At 35.1% G+C, this 23,525-nt stretch overlaps 1 protein-coding gene across 1 annotated transcript in view; it reads right to left on the bottom strand.

Annotated features, from left to right (window-relative positions):
* Positions 1-23,525, bottom strand: part of Ccdc91 (coiled-coil domain containing 91) — a 327,571-nt gene that overhangs the window by 172,525 nt on the left and 131,521 nt on the right. The window contains exons 2-3 of the mRNA XM_023714223.1: positions 3,429-3,472; positions 1,002-1,083 (exon numbers count right to left, since the gene is read on the bottom strand). Coding sequence (XP_023569991.1) covers positions 1,002-1,083; positions 3,429-3,451 — 105 coding nt within the window. The 5' untranslated portion in view covers positions 3,452-3,472. The remainder of the gene's footprint in view (positions 1-1,001; positions 1,084-3,428; positions 3,473-23,525) is intronic.

Consider the following 23,525-nt stretch of genomic DNA (forward strand, 5'->3'; position numbering starts at 1 on the left):
TGAGGAAGGAAAATGTATACTCTTTCAGGTCATGCTCCCCAGTGACTCACCTCTTCCTAGAGGCTTCACCTCCCAACATCACACCCAGCTATAACCGCATCAGTGGACTAATCCAGCAGCACATAGCTACGATCCAGTCATCTCTCAGAAACCCCACCTATAAGCACATGTAGCTTTGGGAAACATCTGCATAGAAACCATTGCAATATTGCAAACATGCATATACCTAACATTGCCCCTGACGTCAGGATTAGACTATATATGGTGTATCTTTCTCTCCACAGTCCCTAATGCAGAATAAGCAATGATAAATATTTGTAGAACAATAACTAACAATGTAGGACCAAGTATAGCTACTGAAGAAAGATATTTTTATCTTCTACTGCTGACAATACAAGCATTTCACAGAAGTATTGTACAAAATCCACAGGTCTTTAGATGTCAATTATATTACTATTGAACATAATGTCTTCTAAGAATTATCTCTCTATGTGATATTTTGTTTTTGTATTCAATTTCCTTAGTGATGTTATTTCTGTGCATCTTGTATATTTTAAGCATAAGTTCCAACACTGAGCTATACTGTTAGCTCCTAATGACGTTAATTTTCAGCACTTCCAGATGATTATACTATGATAAAATTCTGAACTGAAATACTAGTGCAGAGAATAAATTACTTTTAGAATGTAAAACGGTATTTAACTAATGAACAATACAATCTAAAAATATTATATAGCAGCTTATCTATCTAAAATTCATATAAATTAGAAAAAGTGTAATGTAAGTTTATATAATGTTCCTATTATCATTATTATAATCAGGCCTCAGGCTGCCATCACAGAATTTATTATGTAATTTGTTATTTAAAACTAGGCAGAAGAGTCCATCTGGATCATTCCATTTTACAGATCCGAGAAAATGAAATTAAAAAAGTGTAAAGAAGACTTTAATAAAAGGAAAAAATGGTAAATGGTTTTTAAAAAATGGTATTTGTCACATACCAGTACCTGTAGGAAAGGCAGCCCAAGGAATAGCAGGAGATGTTTGGGTCTCACCATTTCCACCATCAAAAGTCTCTGCAGCCTAGAAGCAAAGGCAAGATTATTTTAAAAGGACTAAAAGCTAAAAATTCTACTTAAGTACTTGAGCACTGAAATTCTCCAGCATCTGCTGGAGTATACTACATCTGGTCAACGTCTCCCTGCAGAATCCACTGCCTTTCAGCGTTCACAAACACTGCCTGCCACTACCTAGCTCTCAGTGCCTTCACCTTGTGATCTCCAGGTAAGTTGTCTTCCTTATTCAAATGAAGCATTTCTGTCAAAGAAATTTTTGTTTCATATGTTTTAATAATTTTTCATTTGGGAACTTTATGTTTAACCACCCTAATGTAACTCACCTTTAAGTATCTATATAATTTTTTTTTCTAAAATACAGACTAAATCTGCTATCATAATGCTTAGAGATTAATCTGAAAAACAGGATTCATCTATATTCTTAAATAATATGCTAGCTGGACTAACTAGTATTAAATACTTAAAAGAATTCCTGAAGCTGACACATTCAAGAAACAAGGTCTCCTGTTTTAAGGCAATTACTAAGTGCTGAATTTGTGGGTAACATTATAGAATTTTCTGTCTTGAAGATGACTAGGTGACAGAAAAATGATCACTGAAAATTACAGCTATAATGCCCGTTTGGGTTCTGTATTAATTTGACAACCAAAAGTAAAATGGGGCAATCAGCTACTCTGCAACACAAGACATTAGCTACACGCTATATTCTGAAAAATGTCCCTATTTTATATAGCTAACTATAGGAAGCTTCTTCATCTTTAAGGAAGGATATGAAAAGAGAGAAACAACAAACCACAATTAAACTGCATCACCTCTGTTAACACCAAGTGGAACAGGTGCCCTGAACATAGTATCAAGCAGACTTTTAAGGAGCACCATTTGTTCTGTTTTTCTTACAGATATATAAAACATCAAACATGGTTTAAATAAAGAAAGTTATTCTAGATTCTAAACTATAAATAATGAATAGTTTCTAAACATTGAAGTGGGGCCAGCCAGATAGCTCAGATAGCCAGTGGATTAAACCGCCTGCTTTAAAAAAGGAAAAAAATAGCATCTGCTTATGCAGATGCACGGATCAGGGTTCAATCCCCAGCGTGCCCTGCTGGCCCTATCGCTGGGGTGCGCTGAGATGGCGAATGAGACTGGGCATGGTGGCCCACACATGTAATCCCAGTGCTTGGCAAGCTGAAAACAGGAGGATCACTATGAGTCCGATCTGCATAGTTAGAACATGTAGACCCCATACTAAATACATTTTTAAAAAAGGAAGTGAGGTGACAATCTCCAACATCATCAAAAATGAAAGAATTTTATTTAAATTTTAAATGTTACATACAATGATGTAAGTAAAATTCAGCTTTCTCATAAATATTAAACAAAATGATAAAAAACATTCCAACATACCAAAGAAAAAAGTTTTAGGTGAAACCCAAAAAAGGGTGCATCTATATTCTAAAGATATCCATTTTATCAGATGTAAATGTTTTATATCTGCTATTAAATGATCCTAGCCTTAAAAAAGCTCACACCATTCATTCATAAAACTCAGAGCACTGCATATAATAAAATATATCTTATTTTTTCTATTAATGTTATCAAGTAGACATCCTAATTTTTACAACTGTAATACAATGCAAATAAAGGTCTTAGTTATAAAAGAAAAGAAAAATAAATCACACAGCTCACTTGACTGTCATCCTAGGCCTTGAGGTCAGGCATCCTGACTCTTCAAGAGATTTTTCCAGCAGGGCTACAATGGCTCCATAAAAAAGTGGGATATAAAATAGTCCAGTAAAATAAATACACACTGAAAAGGATTAAGGTAAAGACACTGCTTCTTGAGTTAACAATTTCCACTTACAAAATATCCTACTTAAACCTGAGAGGACAGTCTCACAGCACAGAAACATACAAATCAATGTTATCGGTCTCCAGAGGTTTTGTACTTCCTATACTAAGCCAACTCTCAACAGGTGTCCACATGTAAACATGTGACAGGCAGGGTCTCTAACAATCATCCCTCATTTCAGAAGCATTTCCTAACAGACATTTTATAGCAAAATGGCATGCTGACAATATTTAATTCTCTTCTTTAGTGCCTCCAAACATAGCATTTAATTATATATATTTAAACCATCCCTGTGGGCAAGACCAAATCTTCAATAATAAATCAGTTCTAACTTTCAGAAGGAGGATACTTCTAATTTTCTTTGATCTGATGTTTTTTATTCCAGTTACAATGTGATCAAGATTATGAATGTCAGTACAAGATAACGTATTTTTTAAAACAGTTGAGTTCATTATAGCTCCACAAAGTTAAAATAAACTCATATAAATAATAATGCATACCTCAAAACCACCAAAATCATCATCGTCCATTCTTCAAGTGGCACCTGAAAAATATCAAGACATTGAAACAAGCCCACACACAGTCATGCATGTCAAAATATTTTTCCAACTCAAATGTATACACATTTTGATTTGCAAATAAAATCTATTTTATTCGATGCAAAAGCTTGATCTATGCACTTTTAACACAAGAAAGACCTAACTGACTTTTATTTGCTGGCAAAATTAGTGATTTTTGTAACTTTTTAGTAACCATGTTTTTTGCCATTTTGTATTGAGATGCCAGGAGTGGAAAAATATTCTTTTACATTTTAATTTGCTTTTCCCAAATTGTAGCTAGGACTCAATTCAATAATGCTTCCTGCTTTTTGCATCTACTCCTCAGTTGTCTGGCAACATCAGCACAAACTCCAGCTAAGAACAGGACTGTGGTGAATTTTTGGAAATCTGTCTCCTACCACAAAGGTTCTTCCCTCAGTTTCATGGCCAGGGCTGATTTAGATTTTCAAAATTGATCAGCATTTTTGAGTTGTGGCCACAACTTTTGGAGCATTTTGATATGTGTATTTTTAGCTGAAAGTGCTTTGCACTATTGGAAAAATGTGGAGCAAGTTACCAAGCTGATCAAGATAAATCAAGTCATCTATCCAGAACAGACTAGGGATGAGAAAAACACAAGTTAATATAAAGAATTCCTCACTTCTTTGCCCTTAAAGTGTGTAAGGGAAAAGCAATAGTGTAACATGTTTTATGTTGCCCTAAATGTATGTTATAAAAATAGAAAGATAGAATCATTAGTATCTGGGCTCCAGAAATAAAGCAGCAGCTTTATCTAACACCACAAAGGAACTGAAACACCTAAAAGGTAAAATATGTATTAAGTGGTACATATTAAAATAAAAAATAAATTCTTAAATAGTTTCTCAACCTAGGACGTAGAATCTATAATTGTGAATCAGTAGCTACAAGTGATATTCTGGTCAATAATAACCAGTTTTCTTTTCTCTTTCAAAATGAACATATCCAGAAAAAATTACAGTTTCTTTTGCTCAGTAATAGAAGATGAAGTTGATTTTTACAGAAAAACAATATGACTCCACTTCTCCAAAAACCAGCTTCAGAAATTAAACCTTTCGTCAAGTACTAACCCTAAAGAAATTTTCTAAGATCATTTGTTTTAAGTTGCCATCTGTATCTGTGCTTTCCTTCTCACTGAAAATAATACCAATGCCTCCGAAAGGAACACAAAAAAGAAAAAAAAAGTTTAAGAGTTAACAGTAAAAAAAAAACAAAAAAAACACTACTCCCAGGGAGTTTTTTAACAGGCCAAGCAAATTTATTTCCATAGAAACTCAGTAGAAAATGACACTAAAGGAAATATATGAAAACAGAATAAAGTATAAAAAGGACATTAAATTAACCAGAATAAGATAACTGTATTATTTCCATTCCCTGTAACTTAACAGTTTGAAGAAAAAATAAATTTAAATGTATTTCTCCAAACATTAAACATAAATAAATCATCCACATACATACAGTACTTACAAAATATAAACCAGACTTTCAAAAACTTTTGATGTTGGCTGATTTGAAATGGATTTCACATTAAGTTTGTATTGCAAGTGAGCAGAATCTGTGTATGATTACATTTTCATGAAGAAATTATGAAAGAAGAATGATATGGATACCAAGAATTAACCAAGTTAAACTATAAACACCAAGTTACTCTTTTCGCCATGTAACCCACAAATCTCAAGAGTCAATTAAAAAAGTATTTTTAGCATCTACAAATGCCATAGTCAAATAATATGATTTCAAAAGAATGGGACTTTTAGGATAATGCCTTAAAATTTCGTAAGTTACAAACCAATAGGTTAGCCATAAGGTGCCAGAAAATCTGAAAACAAAAACAAATGCCATGTTTAACAATCAGTTCAGCTTGTCTGCCTGTGGTAAGGAATCCAGCATCATCAATTTCCTAAGCACTGACTGAGCTCTCTGAAAGAATGTATTAGTGGCCACTGATGTTTTCTATATCCCAGAAAGTAGTACATACTAAAATTCAGATGACAGATTTATTCTTATTTTCAAAGAAACATTAATATAACTCATAGAAAACAAATATATGTCTTGAGTTTTAGTATTACAGAAATAAATATTTTAGAGCAATAATCTTTCTCCAATTAATTTCAAATCCTTCAATTGATTTTGTGTCCTTTAAAAAGTAAAAAAATCAACATCATTGCTTTTAAAAATTCTTTTGTTAGGATATGAAAACAAAATAGTTCTTAAAAGGAAATATTGGCATCTACAAATGCCATAGCCAAATAATATGGTTTCAAAAAAATGGGATTTTAAGGATACATATGGACTTCTTTATGACTTTAGCTACTAAACTATATATTAAACGTTATCTAAAGTACAAGCCTTTAAAACGTTTTATAATACTGTGGAACTTAACATTATTACCAACTGAACTACAAATACCATAATAACATACCAAAACCAAGTATACCTGGTAGAACCGTGAGCCTGACCATACAACTGACAGATTATACAATGCATCCTTATAAACTTGTAATGTATTATTTGATATCATGTCACTAGAGACATATGCTCTGTTATGATTAGAGAATTACATTGAAAATTTTCATATCTAGATTTAACAACTCTCAGATTTAATTTCATTTGTTGCTTAATTCTCAATTTTGCTATTTTCAGTATTTAATGTATTCCTAAAATTCTAAAAATATCTGACAAAAAGAAAAATACCAGAAAGCAAAACATACACAAGAACGATCAAATTCTAATTGAAAAACTCTACATAAAACATCATGCAAAGTTTTCAAAACATTAAGAATCTAATATGGAGAGTATGAAGGGTAAGAAGAGCACGCAAATTCAAATACCATGAGACACAAAAAGCCTTAACAGACATTTTTTCAATGTCATAGGAGAAAAATCCAGAGGAAGCTTTATGAAACACTTCAGATAAGAAACATCTGGGGGCGGGAAGATGGCTCAGTGGAATAAGTGCTTCCCTGGCAAGCGCAAGGGCCTGAGTTCAATCCCCGGTTCGGCCAAAAAAGAAAAAAAAAAAAAAAAAAAAAAAAAAGAAAGAAAGAAACAAAGAAAGAAAGATCTCAGATTACAATGGGCCTGACAGAATACGTTGAGTGAATTAAGAAAGTGTACTTCATGGAGGCTTCACCGAAGAGTCTTTCTGTAAGTCTTGTTTCCTTCTGCATAAAACAAGGTTAAACAGCATATGAAATGAGAAAACTGCAACAAATGTGAAAGTAAATAAAAGAAGATGACAAACTACCAGCGGAAAAAAGGAAGCTCCTTCACTTTATAGCACAGAATCCACAAAAGACTCAACAGTGGGCAGCTCCCAAGTAAGCAAGGATAAATGAGACAGAATATGAGTCACAGGTCTATTCCTGTACTCCTCCACAATCTGTATAACTGGACAACTGGCAGCTCCTCACCCAAGCACAGCAAGGTTATGCCTGGGAAAATACCAATGTTCACAGATCTACTAAGTCAAAGTTCTTTGAAATGGTGAGACCAGTACTCCCAGTCTTCTTTCTCCACTCAGCCACCAATACATCAGCAACTAGGTTTAAGTCTCTGAGAAGAAAGATGGCAATATTGTACTTCTCTGATGAATCCATTCAATAAATGAAGGACTTCAGCAGAGTTCCCACAAAAAAAAAAAAAAAAAAAAAAAAAAATCCAACAGAATGGACTATGAGGACAGGCTGCCTAAACTCAATTCTAGATCTCTTACTGCATTACACTGAGCACTGAAAACAGTTTGATTTGGTTTCCTCATACATAAAACAGGGGTGAAGATAACTTTCTCCTAAAATCATTATGAAGAGTAAATAAAATTGATGAAATACTTGCAGCAGTATCTAATGAGTTCTTAGCCCTCTATAGATGTTTGCTACTTTTATTATTAGTGTCAAACTCTTAACAGAAGAATAGGCTACCAAGGACAACCAAAATTACAAAGAAAATTTTTGAAAACAGACACTAAATAAACATAAAGAAATAAGATATGTAACAGAAACCAATTAAGAATAAAAATCCACCCCCCAAAACTGTAATAATCTCTTTAGTGAGTGAAGAGAAGGAAGTACATCAATGAAGTAAGGATAAATGTATGAAAATTTGAAGGGAACATGAGAGGCAAGATGGAGAAAACAATAAAGTCTTAGAAATAAAAATAATAACTGAAAAAAATGAAACAATGCGAAGTGGAAATCAAAGTTAATGAAAATTCCCTTAAAAAGAAACGTTTAAAAGAAAAATTTAAAAATGACAGTAAAATATTGAAAAAATAAGGGGCTACGGAGATAGCTTGGTGGTCTAAGCACTGGCCTGGCAAGCACAAGGACCTAAGTTCGATCTCCCACATGCTGTGGCCAGAACCCACGCCACCAAAACCAGGCACGGGAACACACGCCTATAATCATAGCACTGGGAAGACTGAGACAGTAGGATCACTATGAGTCTCAACTGTTTAGTGAGACCCTGTATCAAATCAAAAAAAGAATGAAAGAAGGAAAGAAGGAAGGAAGGAAGGAAGGAAGGAAGGAAGGAAGGAAGGAAGGATTAGGAAGTAAGAAATAAGATATTCAACTAAAGTGAAAAAGAAAGGAAATTTTTCTCAAAACAATGAGGGCAAACTGAACTCTCAAGACATCTTTCTAGCAGAAATAAGACAGCAACTACTCTTGATTAAGACAAATCAAAAAGATCCTGAGGAATAGATTCAATCAAATGAAATTAATAAGATTATCTTTACCATTATCAGTATAGGGGCCTGCCCCTCAGCTCAGTTGTTTAAGTGGCTGCTTCAAAAAGCAGTCAGCTTCACGTTGCTGTGGTTGATTCCCACAACTCCAGCCAGCCAAACATGCCCTGAAGGCATTCTGAGCCAGCCAAACAAAAAAATAAAAAAAAAATTAAAAAAAAATCCTTCTGCCATTTTGGGGGCCTGCCCCTTAGCTCAGTTCTTTAAGTGGCTGCTTCAACAAAGTAGTCAGGCTCAGGTTGCTGTGGTTCGATCAGTACAATTCTAAACAATCAGAAGTGGAGAAATAAAGTTGAAAAGCTGATTAGAGAAGTAATCAAAAGTAAACATACACACTTCCCAACTCTGAATGGCATTTATATAATCACAACAGTGTAAACAGGAGAAACTTAACTCCACCAAATTATCACCACGATGAGACTCTGAGAGAAAGATGAGAGATGAGGATGGAATAAAGAGTTATTAAGGGAAGGTCAATTCTACATAATCCTGCCTGAGATGCTTCACTCCTTCACTCCTTCCTCACCCTTTATTTTATATATTTGAAAATTTTATTGATAAACAGCAATGAGACAGTTTCAAATCAAATCGGAGGTACAGTTTCAACAAATAACACACTGCATATATTCTTAGTGGTTAATTGCTGTACAAGATGCGGACTTAAGATCCCATTTACAAACACCATTAGAACAAATCATTCTATTCATTAAGAGAATGCAACTATATATCTATCCTAACCACTTTGAATACACAGATACAAAATGGACATTCATCGGTATACCCTATTTTTTCTAAGTTCCGTTATTGAATATTATAGGTGTGTAAACTCAGCAAAATATTCTAAAAGAGTCCAGTAGCCCATAATAGCATTGGGTCTTCTGTTTAACTGGCAATGTCAGAAATTAGTGACCTGAATCTCCCACAGCTCAACATAACAGCATGGCTTTCCTTCCTAAATTTCGTCTTCATACTTTTCTACTGGATAGTTAAGCCCAAGGTAAAGCAGGACCTGTGCAACAAGAGTTGTAGCTTTTTGGTCTGAGAAGGTCAGTGAAATCCCCTCAGGATTTATCTTGAGATCCTGTACCTCAGATTGTAGAACCTCTGTCAGTGCAGCCATGTGGATGAGTCACGGCCATTGCTTGGCCAATGTGCTCTCTGTGAAAGCCTGAGAGAGTGTCTTCTCCCCATGTGACTCTCCTTAGGCACACTCTACGTCATCGATCACTTTCCTCTTTGGCCCCATAATCTTCTTGATCAGAAAATATGGGACACTACCGAGGTACATGACATTACAGTACAAGTTCTCATATGTCCTGAGTCTTAATTGACCTTAGAAGGTTAGGGCCAAAATGTTGGCTTTCCTTGTAGCCCTCCTTTTTCTCTAATTTTGGTCTGCACCTTCCTCACCCTTGTTCAGATGCTGTAAACATAAAAGAGATAAGAGGAAAACAAAACTAATTACAAAGAAGAATCCCATGACTTCTTGAGTCAACAACTAGGACATTCATCATGTTTGCCATGGAAACCAAGAAGGTATTTAAGCAGAGATGAAACAAAGAATGAGGCCAGTTGTGTTTCTGATCTGTATGGATTGGGAAATTGTATTTGGATGCCAGACATTTAAGATCCATAACCTGGAAAGGGTCTGTTGGCCGGCTTTATAAATAAACTCTTTTTTTCAACTGTAAGTCTGATGAAATAAACTTGCCATTTTAAACCAACAGTCTCATAATCATAGCAATACTTCACCATGTGATCCTGTTCTAGAAGCAAGAGAGACATATTTTTTGACTCTCCATGGCAAATATAAATTAGAGGAAACAAAAGTGAAAGTACATATTCTTGAAGTTAAAAATAAATACTATTACAATAGAGATATTTAAGAGAATCTAATCATGTAAAATAAAAATATCAGACTTATCTGCTGGAGGAAATAGTTTGCCTAGGTTTCATAAAAATTTCAAGGTAGTATAAGAACAATTTGTTAATTGTTGCTTACTTCCAAACACCTTAAACTGAACAATTACTAAAACATAGTAAGGGCTCAAAGAATATTTTGTATCAATGATTTTGGAGTACATGATTTAATGAAAGCAAATGAACTGATCATAGTTTCTACTTACTTGCCTAATAAAAACAAACTGGAGATCAGACAGGAGATCACATTGCTATCATTGGAAGAATTATATCCATATTAGAGCAGGAGATTTTCTCTATCTTAAAAGAAATTTCAATGTACATTTTATTCTCTTCAAGTAGCCAATCATTATTGGAGTTGGTAATTTTTAAAACTTTCTATGTAATCAAATTAAAGAACAGCAAAATATTACTATAACTTTACAAAGGGCAGGTATAAATCATTACTTTAGAAACAAGCAATTCAAAAAATAACCAGATAGAAAAGCATCTCTATCATTAATAATTCTAGTAACAAAAATTTTCTTTCTCATCTGTATTATCAAATAAATGTTTTGTCTTTATCAATCTTCTTTCAAAATATTACATGTCCCAAGAAATAACAACAACAACAAAAATGCAAAGCATTTACCCTTCAAACTCATCTACTTTTCACCCCTTTTCACCTCTTACAACCACCAACTACTTAAGAGCATTCTTTATCCAGGTTGATGACTCTCTCATCCTATCTCTTTATCCTGTCCTTCAAAGAGGAGATATACTCATAATTTAATGGTCTACACCAAAAATTTTACTTCTATCAGGCAAAAATTTCATCTCTTGATCAGCTCTGGGGGAAGAAATGTCTTCATTTAAAAGAGCACATAGGCTTTCTCTCAATAGAAGAAAACAAGACTAAATTAGTGTTTCTGCTCCTTTCTTAATCCACTTTACTTCTTTTCAAGAAAAGTATAACATTTGTGACTGCATGCATATATTTAATTTAGAAGAGCACTTGTGAGGAATTCTCATGTCAACCTTAGGTCCAAGTCACATTTATATTAAAAATTTAACAAAAGAGCCATTGCTCTGCCTCCTATATGATGCCTTGGTTCACTTTCTCAATTAATTCAGAATCCAGACTGGTTAGAAAGTAACTGCACCACCAGAACCACTAACATCCAATTACCTGTCTTCTGCTGAGAACTACCAGAGAAAAATTACATAAAATCCTCATCTCCCAACCTCATTGGATTCAGTCCTACCCCTCATATCTCTAGTTAATGCTATTTTTCTCATTCTCTAGAGAAACCACTTCCAACATTTCTAACTTTCCTCACACTCTCAGCCTTTCTTTTTCATTTAGCAATCAAAGCTAAGTGCACAAGTCTCCTTTTACAAGGGGAAAATATAAGGCATTTTGAGACATTCTGTCACACTTGCAACCAAAACTAAAATTACTGGAATTTATACACAGCAGTATCACTTGACTGGGTTCAGAAAAAAAAATCTTTCTACCTACATTGCATTAAGCCCCACCAATATCCTCTCAGAAACCTGGCTAACAATTGTTCCCTCTGAGCATTCAATTTCCTTTTCTAATTTGACTCTTTCCCACCAACAATGAAACATGTTCCAGGTCCTTCAGCAAGACCTTGCTCAGCTACATATTACTTTCCAATAACAGCCCACTTCTCTTCACAGTTCAACTTCCTAGACATTCTACTCTTTTATCCACGTCTATTATCAAATTACCTCCTTTCTCCAAAACAAACAAAACAACACAAAAAAATCAATTCACTTTCTTATCTGAACACTCCACCAACAAATCATTAAATCCTATCTCCTACTCTAGAACCCATCTGTTCCTTCGTGAGGGTCAAAGTAGAAGCCACAATTGCTTTTGAACTGGCTCACACTCTAGCCTCTGGCATGGTAAGCTTTCACACTTGCTCCTTTCTAGTTTATCTCCATTCCACTACCCAAGTAATATTTCCAAATACTTTTTCCCCCAAATAACGTCTATATTTAAAACTTTTCATCAGTTTTATATATAAACTTTATTAACTAGTTGTTTCTATCCTCATCTCCAGCATAGCCATAACCTATTGGTGTTTTCACCACATATATGACTGTGGCCATATCCTTACATCTCTCTGTACCATGTCCTCATGTGTAAAATAACAGGCTAACTCAGTATTTCCAAGTACTGCTACCTGAGATCCTCTAAATACTTTACTGTATTACTAAAATCCAGTTGGTTTCATCACACACTACCTTCTCTCCTGAATCTGTTGCTTGCAGTCAACAGTGGTATCCTTAGCAATCAGGATGTAGAAGCCCATGACACCTTTTATGCTTACTTCACAAAACAACAGTAATTCTCTACCAGTGACCATCCTTGTGATTCATATCTCTATCACTATTTCTTAAAAATCATAAGAATTTACTCTTACCATTCTTCCCTCCAATTCAGTCATCAAACTGAATTAATACTTCCAGTAAAATTATGTTTTAGAGCCTAAGAAAATGTCATCATGTCAATCTCAGCTTCAAATCTTTTAAAACAAAACTGTCTAATTTATATCTCTAATAGGATATGAGCTTTGGTATTTTATGGGCAAGGAAATAAGCATGCAGATAAAATTGTGTACAACATAGCACTAATAATTTAAGTAAAAATATATCTCAGTAAAAATCCAGTTAAAACACAACATCAAAGTATAAGACCATACTTTCTATAAGACAAAAATATTACAATCACAATAAGATTAGTGTTAACAACATAAAATTGAAGGCATAACAATAAATTACCTTCTTCCTATATGTACCTGGACTTATATGCCTTGCTTTATTTTTATCATTTCATTTTAAATAAATGAAATGTCATCTGTTCTAGATCTACTACCAAAAGAACTACTATCTGTTTGTGAGCTATTTTTAAAGCAAATTCTATGGTATATAAATTGGAAGAAACTAAGGTTTTTTCCGTTTATTATGTTTCTAATATTATGGTAATATCATACATTATTTTAGCTGTAGCATATTAACTTATTCAGCTATTTTCCTTTCAATAGATAGTCAAGTCCTTTGTTGGGGAGAATACAATTGCCATGAACATTTTCCAACGCATCTACTCTTACATAGACACAGAATTTTTCATGGACATCTGTCTACAGAAAACCAGTAGGATATAAGGTTTACCTGTATTTATTTTAAATAATTATCACACAAATTTTACTTGTGGAAGCAGTACATAAGGGCCCTGTGAACCCTCATGGTTTCCACCACATGGGTTAAAAAAATGTCATTTCATTACCTTAATTTGATTTTGCTGATCATTAGTAAAGTTGAAATTTCTCCATATGATTATTAATATGGTATTCCTGTTTTGTGACATGCCTATTAATACCTTTATTTTTCTACTATATTTTTACCTTTCAAACAGAATTCAAAATATTTTTGACATTAATCATTTGGTAACTGTAAATTGCAAACATCTTCTATGATATAGTATTTCTGCTTAAGGTAGCTTGTAATTATAATTAATCTATTATAGTAATAGTTTACCAGTATTTTAGTCTTATTTTAAAAATCTCTTGCCACAGGTTTAAAATATACACAGCTGTATTTTCTACAAAGTTAAAATTTTATTTTTGACACTTAAATATTTATACCATTTACAGTTTAATATTTATGGTAGAACCACAAATTTAAATTTGTGATTTGTTTTTACTATATGGGTCATTTTTTCCCAAATTTACTTTACTATAAAGCAACTTTTATCCTCACAAACCTGATATGTCATCTTTATCACAAAACCAATATACACAGCTATAGAATCATTTCAACAGAAATGATATCTATATGATACTAATTATCCTGTCCATAAATATCACCAAGATAGACCATAGTTAATCCTTTACTATAATACCAATTAATGAAATTTTATAATTTTTCCTCAAAAAGTCTTATATACATTAGGTTTGTTCCTAGATTCTGATAGTATGTGCTACTATTTTAAAATTCTCAGAGGAGGGACAAGATGGCCGAATGGTAAGAAGCAGAGAAAGAAACTCCTGAATACTGCTGTTCAGACCCTGAAATACAGCAACATGGGGAAGACAAGAATAGAAGGGAGTCCTATGGACTCATAAAGGAACCATGTAATGAACTGCAACCCACAGAGACAGTAAAGAGAGAAACTTCAAAGAAGAAGGATTACCTAATGGCACTTTCTCCTCCAGAAGGGAAACACCATGCCAGAAAAGTGGTCCATACCTGCTAATACACAGCTTATACTGACAACCACGATGGCCTCCAAGGAGAGACGCAGTGGTAGAGAGGAGCAAGAGACAAGAAACACTGCACTAGCTGCCATGAAGAACTATAGTAGCCGAACTTGCCAAGGGTTCAGGCATCCGGCCCCAAAAAGTAAATGGTGGGAGCCATCTTAGAAAGGGGACAGTTGACCTCAGAACTTAGCACAGCTCTGAGCTGGGCTCAAGCTTGTGGAAGGTACATTAATGGCTGCAGACAGTCAGAGGATGTAATCTCACTGAGATTATTCATTATGCCCTAAAAAGCTACCACTGGTATTTTGGGATAAATCAGCACAGATTGGGATGCTTTCTCTATACACTGTTTGCCAGTAACCAAACACAAAAAAACAGTAAAGGGACTTTTATTTCATTTATTTATTTATAAAGTGAAGTTCTTTTATTTATTTTAATATTTTGTATTTTAGTATAGGGTCTACAGGGTCTCACTACACAGATCGGGCTCATAGTGAGTCTCCTGTTTTCAGTCTCCCAAACACTGAGATTGCAGGTACAGGCCATCAGCCCAGTCTCCACTTCCAGGGCAGGAGGCATCATTACATGCCAGGGATTGAACACAGTCCCTGCATGTGTCCTAGCAGGCACTTTAATCTGCTGAGCTATCTGTCTGGCCCTAGGGACTTTTTTATTTTATAGTTACGTTTTTGTTACAATATTTTCTTTTCATTTGATTTTCCTTCCTTCCTTCTTTTTTTTTTTTTTTTTTTTTTTTGTGCAAGGTCTCACTACACAGCTCAGACTCCTAGTGATCTTCCTGTTTTCTGCCTCTCTAGTGCTGGGATTACAAACATGTACCACCAGGCCCGGGGGTGGGGGCCTGCGCGGCATGCGGTGCCCCTGTGCTTAACCAAAACAAGCACTTATTCCGCTGAGCTATCTCGCTGGCCTTTATTTCATTTTATTTTGATTACTTTCACATTCACTATTTGAATTTGTATTTATGAGTGTGAACCTTTTGTCTAGCCCTTCTGTGGTTCTGTTTCTATTTTGTATTCTTTATGCAAGCTCTTTCTTCTCTGTTTCCCTCCAGTCTTCTACACAAGTTTCCTAATATTAGTGTGATCCCCTTTCATCCTCCAGCCATACATCTAATCTCTTCCACGTCCCTAATTTCTCCCTAACCTATTTTAAATTTTAACAACTGAGGGAAAAACTGATATATTAAGAACTTCTATGCTGTGCACAATTTTCTGGTTTGTTTAAGATTTTGTGATATAACTACAAATCTAGTTTATATGGTTAAGGATGGCAAATTAATGATTACTTCAGTTTCTCTTTTTCTAGGATATGTTTTATGTTATTAGTACCACTACAGCCAAACATGACATAATTGTTCTAAACAGTTTTTCTCCTTGCTATTTCAAGACTGACACTGACTAGGGTTCACAGAAAATATTGTGGTACAGTGATAATGAAACAAGAGCTGGGCCAAACAGGCCCCAACAAATTGAAGAGGTAAGATTTTACAGAAGAATCAAAAATCAAAATCCAAAATCCAGGTATGCCTTCAAAAAAAAACTAGAAGTAGTAGTCATTTCCCAAGGGTTCTCCATACTAGCAATAAAACAACCTACTTTGGGCAATTTATAAACATCACCACAGGAAATAGAAAGAAAGAAAGAAAGAAAGAAAGAAAGAAAGAAAGAAAGAAAGAAAGAAAGAAAGAAAGAAAGACAGAGACAGACAGAGACAGACAGAGACAGAGAGACAGACAGACAGACAGACACAGACAGAGACAAAAAAAGTGAGACACTTAAAGAAGATTAACTTCAAATATAACCACAGGCAAACCCAGGGGAAAATAAGGTAGGACAATTTGAAAACCACCCACTTAGAATGTCTGAAGTGGTAGCAACAAAGCAACAGATTGAAGTACTAGAAAAAAAAAATCAAATCAGAAATAGTATCTCAGATAATTGCAGTGACTATATCAACAATGAAAACCATGCTGAGTGATGCTAGAAAAGATACAAACAAAAGATACAGAAGGTTGACAAAATAATACAAGCCATGAATATTCAGCCTAAGAAAGAAATATAGGGGCCAGGGCCTGGGGAGATGGCTCAGTAGAATAAATGCTTCCCTGGCAAAGGCATGAGTTCAATCCCTAGTTCTGCCAAAAGAGAGAGAGAGAGAGAGAGAGAGAGAGAGAGAGAGAGAGAGAGAGAGAGAGAGAAAATATGCAATACACAAGGCAGATTCAGACAGGTATCCAGAAGATAAAAATTTAATTTAAATTATTCACAGAATCTGATTAAGCCAGTGTGAGGACAGGATCCAAGATATAGAAGACAGTCTTACCATTGCTGTTCATGAAAATAAAGAATTCTTAAAAATAGAAAGAAACTATGAGAAATCAATATAGCAGCTGTTAAATGATGCCAATAACAACAAGATTTACTGGAGTAAGGCTGGTGAGATAGCTCAGCAGTCTAAAGAGCCTGCTTAGGCAAGTTTAGGCAAACACAGGGGACTGTGGTTTGATCCCCAGGACAACATGCTATGCAAGCCCCACCCCCAGGAGAGGCTGAGCCAGCCAAGAAAGAAAGAAAAAAAAAAAGATTTATTGGAGTAAATGAAAAAGCAAGACATAGCAAAAGATAACAAAACAAAACTATTCACAGATGTCACAGCAGAATACTTGCCAAGTAGAGAAAAAGAATTTGACATACAGTTGAGAAGCATATAGAACTCTGATCAGCCACAATCAAAACAATCTACATCCAAGCACATCATAGATAAGAGCCCAGAAATTCAACACAAAAATAGAATACTAAAAACTGTTGGGGAAAAAGAAACAAATTGCTTGAAAAGAAAAGCCTATCAAATCATACCTCATTTCTCAGCACAAACCCTCAAGTTAAGGACACCTTGGAGTAAAGTATTTCAAGCTCTAAAGGTAAACAACCTTCAACCCAGATTGAAGTACACCATAAAACTATCTTTTTCAAAGCTGATGGAGAAATCAAGATACTTCAATGACAACAGCTGAGAAAATTTAGGACCACCAAATCAGCATTCCAAAATATTTTGAAAGACACTGAAGAAAGAGATAACAAGGACTACAACTCCATAAAGCGCAACAGAAGAAATCCAAAGTCACTGTAAACAATTACACAGAGGGAGAAAAAAAGGGAGAAGAGCAGGAGCCAACAAGAGGAACACAACATGACAAAGATAGGTCAATACATATCAGTTGTAGCCATCAATGTCAGTGGCCTCAATTCACCAATTAAAAGAGAGACTGGTAGAGTGGATCAAAAAGAATAAATCAACACTATGCTACATACAAAAAGCACATTAAAGAGGCTGGGGAGATGGCTCAGTAAAATAAGCACTTCCCCTGGCAAGCACAAGCATCTGAGTTCAATCCCCAGTTCCGCAGGAAAAAAAAAAAGAACAAAAGAAATACATTAAAAAAATATTAAAAACAAATATATAGACTGAAATAGGATGGAAAACTACTCCATGGAACAGGAGCTCTGAAAAAAGCAGGGATAGCTATTGAGAAAGTAAATTTCAAGCCAAGATTGATCAAAAGAGACAAAAATGGTCACTACATCCTTGTAAAGGGAACAATCCAGGAGGAAGAGATAACAATCATAAATACACATGCAACAAGTACCAGAGCACCCAACCATATAACAAAACATTAACAGGCATAAAACACATAAGCATTAATACAACTCTATTGGGAGATTTCAATAAGCCACTACTGGGTCAGTGACATACCCCAGCAGACTAAGCTCCTGCTTAGGTTAGCACAGGGACCAGGTTCAATCTCCAGCACCACTTGTCCCACCAGCCCCAATCCCAGGCACACTGAGCTGGCCACCGAGATAGGCATGGTGGTGCAGGTCTGTAATCCTGGCATTGGGGAGGCTGAAAACATGCGGATCACTAGGAGTTCAAGCTGCATAGTGAGACCTTGTACCAAATATGTAGAAAAATAAATAAATAAGCCACTATCACAAAAAGACAAATCAAGTATACAAAAATTGAACAATGAAATAGTGCAATTGAACCAAACTTCTGAAGAAAAGGACCTAGTAGATGACTCCAGAGTGTTTCATCCAACATCAGAATATATATTCTCAGCTGCACACAGGATGTTCTCCAAAATAGGAAACATTCAACCCCACAGAACATGCTTAACTAAATGCAAAATAATAGAAATCATCCCATATTATCAGACCATAGTGCAATGACATTGGAAATCACTGACAAAAGAAACAACAGGAAATTCATAAACACATGTTAATTAAATAGTGCCCTTTTAATAGTCCAATGGGTCACAGAAGAAATTAAAGAAGTTCGACACTTTCTACAGTTAAATGATAACAACAATACAATATACCAGAACTTATGTGACACAATGAAAGTAGTCCTAAGAGAAATTTACAGCAGTGAATACCAGTATCAGGAAAATAGAGCAAAGACAAATAGACACAACTTAATCTTGAACCTCAAATTTCTATAAACCAAGAGCAGATTAAGCCAAAAGCTCGTAAGAGAGATCACTAAATATAATGTACCATATTAACAGAGCCAAGGGCAAAAATGATATGGTCATCTGAATTGATGCAGAAAAAACTCTTGTGACAGAGTCCAGGACCCATTTATGATAAAAGCTCTACAGAAAATCTCAATAGATGGTCTACATCTCATTCTAATAAAAGCCATCTATGGCAAACCAACAGGCAGAATCATACTAAGTAGACAAAAACTAAAACTTTTCACTTAAAAATATGGACTAAGAACTGAAGACATGGAGCTTGTGCTTAAGCCAGTCCAAACTTTCAAGAAATTAGAAGGACCCTGAGCAGCCTGCCTGAACTCTGCAGAGCTGTAATCTGTGGGCAGAAAGCACACAGGCATGTGCAGCTTTTCTGGCACATGGTCCATCCGTTAAGACCTTAAAAGGACTCTAGATGGCCTGCAGGACTCCAGGAGTTGCACCACTTGGCCCCAGCACACAGTGTGGAGCTTGTGCTGGCATGGCTCCAACGTTTTAAGAACTCAGGAAGATTTTACATCACCTAAGGGATCCTGGTAAATCCAGCCAACACCTATCACCTACACTGAAGCTTTGTTGATTATCAGCCAGTCACCCCTACTAGTAGCAAGAGCCTTAGTAAGTCCCACACTGCTCCCCACTGTACTGGAAATTTTACTGATATACATCTCGCCACTCTCTCAACACTGCTAAGTTTGGATATTATTGGGAGCTTCAAAAATGATAAAACACAGGAACAAAAGGCAATCTCAATCCTCCAGCCCACCCAGAACAAAACCAGAAGGCAAAGACATACAGGAATGTGGAAATCACATACATGAAATTTCTCAAATCATAGCAAATGAAGTAAACATACAAGTCCATTGGTCTATAGAAGAAATAAGATGAAAAATAATCTCTCAGGTCCAAAAAGAAAGGAAAACAATCATAGACGAATTGCTCAGCACAGCGAAAGATGAAGATAAAAAAGAGGAGAATAGAAAAATGATGAAAACATTGAGTGATCAATACAAGAAAGAATTAGAATGCAAGAAATTCAAACAGATATCCAAGAAATTAAGAACTTCATTGAAAGCTGGCAAAACTGCTTGAGTAAAACTGACAAGAAACGTTCACACCTCAAAGACAGTGTTGCAGCTAATGAGTGTGAAATAAAAGATCTCTTAAAACTAGATGGAACCAGGAAATAACAATTTGGCAGCTAAAAGATGATGCAAAGAAAAATAATATAAGACTAACAGTCATCAATGAAGCAGCAAGAGACAGCACAAATGACATTAAAAATCTCCTCCTTAAAAGTACTAGCAGAAAACTTTCCAAACATGAAAAAAAACCTGAAATACAGTAATGAGGCATGTAGATTTCCATTAAACCACAATTAAAGTAAATCTACACCTACACACATAATAGTCAAGATCTCAGAAATTAAGTAAAAGAACACAATATTTAAAGCTGCTAGAAGGAAGAAACAGATCACCTATGATGGAAAGCCTATCAGAATGACAACAGATTTCTCAACACAAACCATCAAATGAAGAGGAGCCTGAAGTAAAGTATTTCCTATTCTGAAAGAAAATAACCTCCAACCCAGAATGATGTACTCTGCAAAACTATCTATCAAATTCAATGGTAAGATAAGATACTTTCAGGACAAAGAATAACTGAAGAAATTCGTGACAGCCAAATCAATCCTAGAACGAATGCTGACTAAAAAGAGAAACAACCTCAACTTCAAGGTGAAGAGAAAAGAATCACCAAACAAAGTAATGAAAAAGAGGGAAAATACTGAACCCACAGCAGGAAAATAACATGACAAACATAAGCTAATACTTGTCAGTTATAACCAGCAATGTAAATGATATCCATTCACTAATAAAAAGAAATAGATTAGCAGAATTGATTAAGAAACAAAATCCAACACAGTGTTCCATTAAAAAAATAAAAAATAAATAAATAAATAAATAAAAAACACACACACACACACACACACACACATTTAACTCAAAAAGAAATTCACAGGTCAAAAGTCAAAGGATGGAAAACAATTCTCCATGCCAAAGGAAACCAGGAAAAAAGTAGGGGTAGATATTCTGGTTGCTGACAATATCAACTTCAAACTAAAAATCATTCAAAGAGATAAAGAAGGTCACTATATACCTGTTAAAGGAAAACTACAAGAGGACGAGATAAAAATTGTAAATATGTATGCACCCAATGAGGAGATAAGTAATAATTACATTATGCACTCACCTACACGAGACAAATTTTAAGACATGGAAAATCAAATAGGAAATAAAACGATTGTAAAGGGGGACTTTAGCAGGCCACTGTCAAAGAGAAAGATCAACTAGACAAAAAATCAGAAAAGAAGTAACAGAATTCAATCAAATTTGTGGAGAAATTGACTTGATAAACCTTTACAGAGTGTTTCATCTAGCAACAACAGAACACACATTCTTCTAGGCTGCACATGGGACGTTCTCCAAAACAGATCATAGAGTAACACACAGAGTAAATGCAAAGGAATTGAAATTATCCCATGTATACTACCAGACCAGTGAAATGAAACTGGAAATTATTCACAGAAGAAACTACAAAATGCCATAAACACATGCAAATTAAATAACAATGTGCCAAACAACCAGTAGGTCACGGATGAAATTAAATAAGAAACATAAAAATAATTACAATCAAACAAAAATGCAGATACAACTTACCAAAACCTGTGGGATACAATGAAAGCTGTCTAAAGAGGAAAATTTATACCCCTAAATTCACACATCAGGAAAAAAGAACAGGCCCAAGCAAATGATCTTATGCTATAGCTCAAGCCCCTAGAAAAAGAAGAGCAAGTAAAGCCCAAAGACAAAAGAAGGCACAGAACTACAGAGTAGAACAGAAATTAAGGCAAATGAGACAACAAAAATGATACAAACAATAAATGAATCAAAGAGTTGCTTCTTTGAAAGAATAAATGAAATGGATAAGCCACTAGCCAACCTCATTAAAAAAAAGGAAACACACATTCATACAATAAGAAAAGCGTGAAATAACTACAGACATTAGACAAATTCAGAAGATCATAAATAACTATGTCCAAGATCTTTACTCTCACAGGATGTAAAACACTAAGGAAATGTAAAGTTTCCTAAGAACATATGAAATGCAAAAGCTGAGTCAACAATACATGTAAATTATGAATAACCCAATAATATGAAATGAAATTGAAAATGTAATAAAATGCCCACAACAAAGAAAAGTCCAGGTCGTGATGGATTCATAGTTGAATTCTACAAGAAATTTAGAGAAGATTTAATACCAATTCTTTCCAATCTCATCAATGAAGTCAAAAGCGAAACAACTATTCCAAACCCATTACCTGCTTTCAAAAGAGGAAAAAATCCAACTAAAAAAGAAAACTACAGGCCAGTCTCTCTAAGGAATATAGATGTGAACATCCTCAAAAAAATACTAGCAGACAGAATACAGCAAAATATCAAGAAGATTATATATCATGAACAAGTGATATATGAAGGTTCAATGTAACTCAAATCCATAAATAAAACACTCTTCATCAGTAGAAACCCCCCTGAAGAATCACATGATCATTTCACAGACAAACAAAAGTTTTTGACAAAGTCCAGAACTAATTTATGAAAAAAATCCTGAAGAGAATCAGAATATATGGTCTGTACCTTAACCTGATAAAAGTCATCTATGAGAAATCAACAGGCAAAACAACAGTAAACAGTTAAAAACTGAAGACCATCACTTTAAAATCAGGAACAACACAAGAATGTCTACTGTCTCTACTCCTACTGAAAACAGTTCTGGACACATTAGCAAGGACAATTACATAAGAGAGAGAAGAGGGATAAGGATCGGAAAAGAAGAAGTGAAATTATCATTATTTGCAGATAATATGATACCCTAAATAGATGAGCCCAATAACGACCAAGAGTCTCATCTATCTAATCACTAAATTCAGTAAGGAAGCAGAATACAAAGTCAACACCAAAAAATAAGTAGCATTTTTATACAAAAAGAAGGCACTGAGAGAGAAATTAAGGAAACCATAACTTTAACAATTACACCCAACAGAAAAATAAAACACTTGGGAATTAATCTCGCAAAGGACAAAAAAGATTTATACAAAGAAAATTACAGAACCAGTCCTACCCCAGGGCCAATGAGTGTGTGGGAGAGCTTTTCGTTACCCTGCGCATTCAGGACCTACTATTGGTCCCAGCCCAGGGGCAGCATGGGTGAGACCCTATTCCACACCCTTGGGATGCCCACCACCACTCCGCAACACCTGCCCCACCCCGCCCGCCGAGAAGGAATTTCTGCCACGTTCCAGGAATCCCCAGACCCACTCCTAACCCAGGCCCGGTGAGTGTGTGGGAGAGCTGCCTCTCCCCTCTACTCCACCTTGTACTCTCCAGGCTCAGCACAGGCCTGGCATACAGGCCTGGGGTGAAACCCTACACCTGCAATCCATGCAGTGTGTGGAGGAT

The sequence above is a fragment of the Octodon degus genome, unplaced genomic scaffold (genome assembly GCF_000260255.1).
Source record: "Octodon degus isolate 3935 unplaced genomic scaffold, OctDeg1.0 scaffold00034, whole genome shotgun sequence".
In the NCBI taxonomy this organism is placed as follows: domain Eukaryota; kingdom Metazoa; phylum Chordata; class Mammalia; order Rodentia; family Octodontidae; genus Octodon; species Octodon degus.